This window comes from Galeopterus variegatus, unplaced genomic scaffold, assembly GCF_000696425.1.
Source record: "Galeopterus variegatus unplaced genomic scaffold, G_variegatus-3.0.2 Scaffold3160, whole genome shotgun sequence".
Taxonomy (NCBI): domain Eukaryota; kingdom Metazoa; phylum Chordata; class Mammalia; order Dermoptera; family Cynocephalidae; genus Galeopterus; species Galeopterus variegatus.
Genome location: NW_007729271.1, coordinates 158374 through 163022, shown reverse-complemented (window position 1 = coordinate 163022; position 4649 = coordinate 158374). Strand labels below are relative to the sequence as shown.

The 4649-nt window shown below is 41.9% G+C and overlaps 1 protein-coding gene across 1 annotated transcript in view; it reads right to left on the bottom strand.

Moving 5' to 3' along the window:
- Nucleotides 1-4649, bottom strand: part of SGCG (sarcoglycan, gamma (35kDa dystrophin-associated glycoprotein)) — a 63241-nt gene that overhangs the window by 47030 nt on the left and 11562 nt on the right. Inside the window, exons 2-3 of the mRNA XM_008584158.1 lie at nt 3544-3861; nt 1479-1566 (exon numbers count right to left, since the gene is read on the bottom strand). Of these exons, the coding sequence (XP_008582380.1) occupies nt 1479-1566; nt 3544-3861 (406 nt within the window). The remainder of the gene's footprint in view (nt 1-1478; nt 1567-3543; nt 3862-4649) is intronic.

Below are 4649 nucleotides of genomic sequence, written 5' to 3'. Positions count from 1 at the left end.
AACAACCAGCTTCAGCAAGTTAGCATTTCAGTTCTTCTGCTCTTTAACCTAGAGATTGAGAAGCAGGTTTATATCATGTCTAAACTCCCTTGTAGGGTATGTGAAAATCTGCATTTAACAAAAAGATAAACAAGTAAACAAATATTTGTAGTAAATTAGTCTCATAAATGTATAAAAAGATTCTTCTACTTTTGAAGCTCCTAAGAAATAATTATATGCTCTTTACACGTTATTACTTAACAGCATATAGAAATAGATGTTTGTTGAATGAATGGGAAAAAATAGGTAAAATTCCCTCAAACATTTAAAAGCTATTGGTGGTTAAAATGATTTAGACAAGTTTCAAAAACATGCACGCTGGATAAAATCAGGTTCATCTCTAGGTCCATGGAGAATTTCACTGGACAGAGTGTTCAAACAAAACTTCTAAGCGAAAGAGAAATAATTCATTATCCAGAGTAAGTTATAGGGACTAAAGCAGAACACAAAACATGGAACATCTTATATTAGTATAATTGAAAAAATCGTCAGGTAGTTTCCAACGTAGCATCATTCTGCTTTGTAAGAACAGCTGTTACAAAAGAGAGGCACCAAGCCACCAGTCTGTGGTGGCGGTGCACCTCTCATCTTTTCCCCGTAGTCACAAGGGCCATGTGAATTCCTAGACTCAGCAAACCTACACCACGTGGGCAGTGTGGGGACTACGCCTTCCTTCCACCAGCTGCTTTGCTCTTTTGTTATTTCTTTCACCTTTATCCTTTCTTACTAATCCTCTTCTCCCTCTGCAAGATTCCATGTGACTTCACTCCCATGTGACCTTATTCTCTGGCCTTAGCTGACCCAAGCAAGGGCAGTTGGTTGAACAGATGAGTTGGGCTGAGTAGAGTTTTCTGGTGGGAATTTGGAATTTGCAGAATTGGAGACTGAACTGGTTGATGTTGGGAACTGCTGCCAGGCAGATGAGAACCTGTAGGACCTGTAGGTCCTGTGGAGTCAGAAGCCCTGTCTCCCAGTGAAAACGATGGGTGAGGAAGCACTGGAAGGGGGGAGGGGGGAGAGAGTGGGGAGAGAGACCTGGAGGACGGGAAGGAAGGAGGGACAGACGGAGTACGTGTCTACCCTCGACTCTCATCCCCTGCCCTTTGCTCTCTCGAGGCCGGCTACTTTACTTCCTTTCCTTTGGTTGTCAGGAGATTCTTTTGTATCTGGCAGCAAATGTTCTGTTTCTTGCACTAGCTTGAATGGTCCTTTATTTCTTGGAACCAAAATAACTTTAATTAAAACACTTCAGAGTATCCCCCCATCCCCACCCCACTCCGCAGTGCTAACTATTCTCTGTGGTCAACACGACATGATACTTAGAAAATTCATACTTTCTTCATAAAAGGCTTTGAATATTTAGAAGAAAAAAAGTGCATCCATTTAGCACTACTCATGCACTGCATGTATTCGAACCACTGTGACAAAGCTGGACTCACCCACTTTTAACCTGCCAGTGACCTCCCCTTCTGAGTTGCGCGCATTTACAGTCACATTCTGAGTTGACTGTAGAAGCAGAGATGAGTCCTACAAAAGGATTTACAAAATTAGTAAAATATATACTATTGAAAATGATTATATCTTTATACTTGTATGTAAATTTAGGATTAATATAAAATAATTTCTCCATAATCACAGATCCTGGGATCCTATAAATTTGTGACTATTAAAAAATTCTGGATTATGTTAAGAGAGTAAAGGGTATTAATCTCTTGTTCCCATAAAATATAATAATACCACCGGTTTGTAGTGTCTGTGCAGTGCGCCGCTTGGGAGTGCGGTGGCGCTCCCGCCGAGGGTTCGGATCCCACATACAGACCGGTTCCCGCTCACTGGCTGAGCGAGGTGTGGGAGCAACACTGAGGGTTGCGATCCCGTTGCTGGTCCCAGTCCGCTACGGGCGTGACACTGAGGGTTGCGATCCGTTGCCGGACACGAAAAAAGACAAAAAGGGGGGAAAAAAAAAAAAAAACACTTCAGAATATCCCCCATCCCCACCCCACTCCGCAGTGCTAACTATTCTCTGTGGTCAACACGGCATGATACTTAGAAAATTCATACTTTCTTCATTAAAGGCTTTGAATATTTAGAAGAAAAAAAAGTGCATCCATTTAGCACTACTCATGCACTGCATGTATTCGAACCACTGTGACAAAGCTGGACTCACCCACTTTTAACCTGCCTGTGACCTCCCCTTCAGGGTTGCATGCGTTTACAGTCACATTCTGAGTTGACTGTAGAAGCAGAGATGAGTCCTAAAAAAGGGTTTACAAAATTAGCAAAATATATACTATTGAAAATGATTATATCTTTATACTTGTATGTAAATTTAGGATTAATATAAAATAATTTCTCCATAATCACAGATCCTGGGATCCTATAAATTTGTGACTATTAAAAAATTCTGGATTATGTTAAGAGAGTAAAGGGTATTAATCTCTTGTTCCCATAAAATATAATAATACCACCGGTTTGTAGTGTCTGTGCATACTGTTTACAATGTGCCAAGTCAGTTCTCAAGGTAAAGATCTAAAACCGCCAAGGTTTAATCATTGCCTTTGCATTTTAAAGGAATTACAGTTCCAGTTTTTGCTATTTATGTCCAGGACATAAAATATTTTAAAAAGATAAATTAGAGAATGGTTAACTCTTCTATAAGGAATATGTTATTTTCAAAACGCAAAGACTTCTGACAATTTCAAAACAGCTTTTAAAATTTGTTGGATGCCTATGTCTTTGAACTTTTTGTTGGAAGATACACATAAGTGATTTCTGAGTTACTATAATTCTGAATGGGTGGTTTTGTTTTACAGATGATTGCTTGCTTTTATATAAACAATTTCCTTCAAAATTAATGCAGTAATTTGGTTGTTGGATGCAAATGGGTTTATGGGTTTATGGTTCACTCAGACAAAACCAAATATCTCCAAAGTCGTAGGGAATAATGTGATATTTTCAGAAGGAAAGAAGTTTTAAGAGCCCTTGAGAATGTCAGAAATTCTCCAGCTTGCTTTATTGAAGCAGACAGAACTATCAGTGTCTTAGATTTTTATCCAGTGATGTGACGTTAATATTTGGTTTTGCACTGTTAGAAAATAACTAACCTGACAGTAAGAGTTAACAATTCACGAATAATTTTAGCATCAATACTCTCATTTTATCCTCCACATTATGAAGGAAGAACCTTATTCTTAACATGGACATAAGGAAATTGAGTTCAGAGAGAATTTAAATGACAGCTGGAAGTCACTCGCAGCTAGCAAATGACAGTCCCATGGTGGAATCCAATCTTTAGACGCCACTCCCCTGCTCTTTCCTACCACAGTCCTGGAGTGGGAGGACAGGGCTCAGGTTAGACCTGTGAGATCCACCCCAAGCCTAGACAAAGTGAGCTATTCGGGGATTCACTTCTGTGTGTCTGACCCCCCTCTTGCTCTGCCTTCCCCTCTAGGGTTGGGAGAGCTCGGTGCTGGCTCTCCCAGCCTGTCCTGCAGCAAGGGGTACTCCAGTGACACAGTTCTGGTCAATGAGACGCAGGCTGGGATCTGCGGGAGGTGGGGGGCGGTTTCTAGGCTTTTGCTCTCCTGGTGAAAGGGACGCGTGCACCAGTGCCACATGTTTCCCAGTACGTGCCTTGGCTGCGGCCCAGCTGTCGTCCAGTGACCACGAGGGGCGGGCGCTGGCCCCGGCACTGCTGAGAGCTGCACCGACGCTGCAGCTGCTCCCTCCGGCTCCTGCCACCTTCCGCCACCGCGAGCTGGGCCTGCTCCGTTCACAGTGCAAAGCGCTCAACCGACAGTGGCAGGCCGGGAGCTGCTGTGTCTACAGGACGACGAAGTGACGCCCACACTCTCCGTGTTACCTGAGCGAAGCTCCTACTGAACTGCACTTGCTCTCTAGTCTACGTTTTTAACAGCAGACACCTTAGAAAAGCAATCGTGGTGGTTATTGTGAGGTACGGGGGCATTACTTGCATTTCTAGATGAGGAAACTGGGATCTGCGGATTATGAATGAGTTTTTCAGTTTTCATAATTAGCTAGTGATGTCCCTTTAAAAAATTTTTTGCCATTTAGAGAATCATGGCAAGGTAGAAAAGAGATAATTTTATTTTTCTATTTATCTCAATTGAATTCTCAACGTATTTATTTGAAACAATATGTCACTCACACTATATTTAGGCCTTAGGGAGTAGATGAGAGTCACAGGACCTGGTGTCTTTTATCAACAGTGTGTGACCTATACAGGGGGCTATGAGAGAGGTGCGGGAAAGACCATTAACAATATAAGGGCGTATTTGGTAGGGCCCAGATATAGATCAAAGCTGCCATAATAGTTCCTGATAATCCCCCGTGGCCACTCCATACACTCGTATATGCATAATTAACTACTTCAGATTCGAACCTAATAAGGGAATGGCAGAGACTGATTTAGCTACTGAAGCAGCAGGCACATGTAAAGAACTCTGTCCAGCAGTATATGGAAAATTATATTTATTGTCATATAGTTATTCATAACATTCCCTTACCATTCTCTGGATGTCTGTGGGACCCATAGGAGTGTCCCCTCACCATTTCTGCTATTGCTAATTTGTGTCATCTTTTCTTAAAAT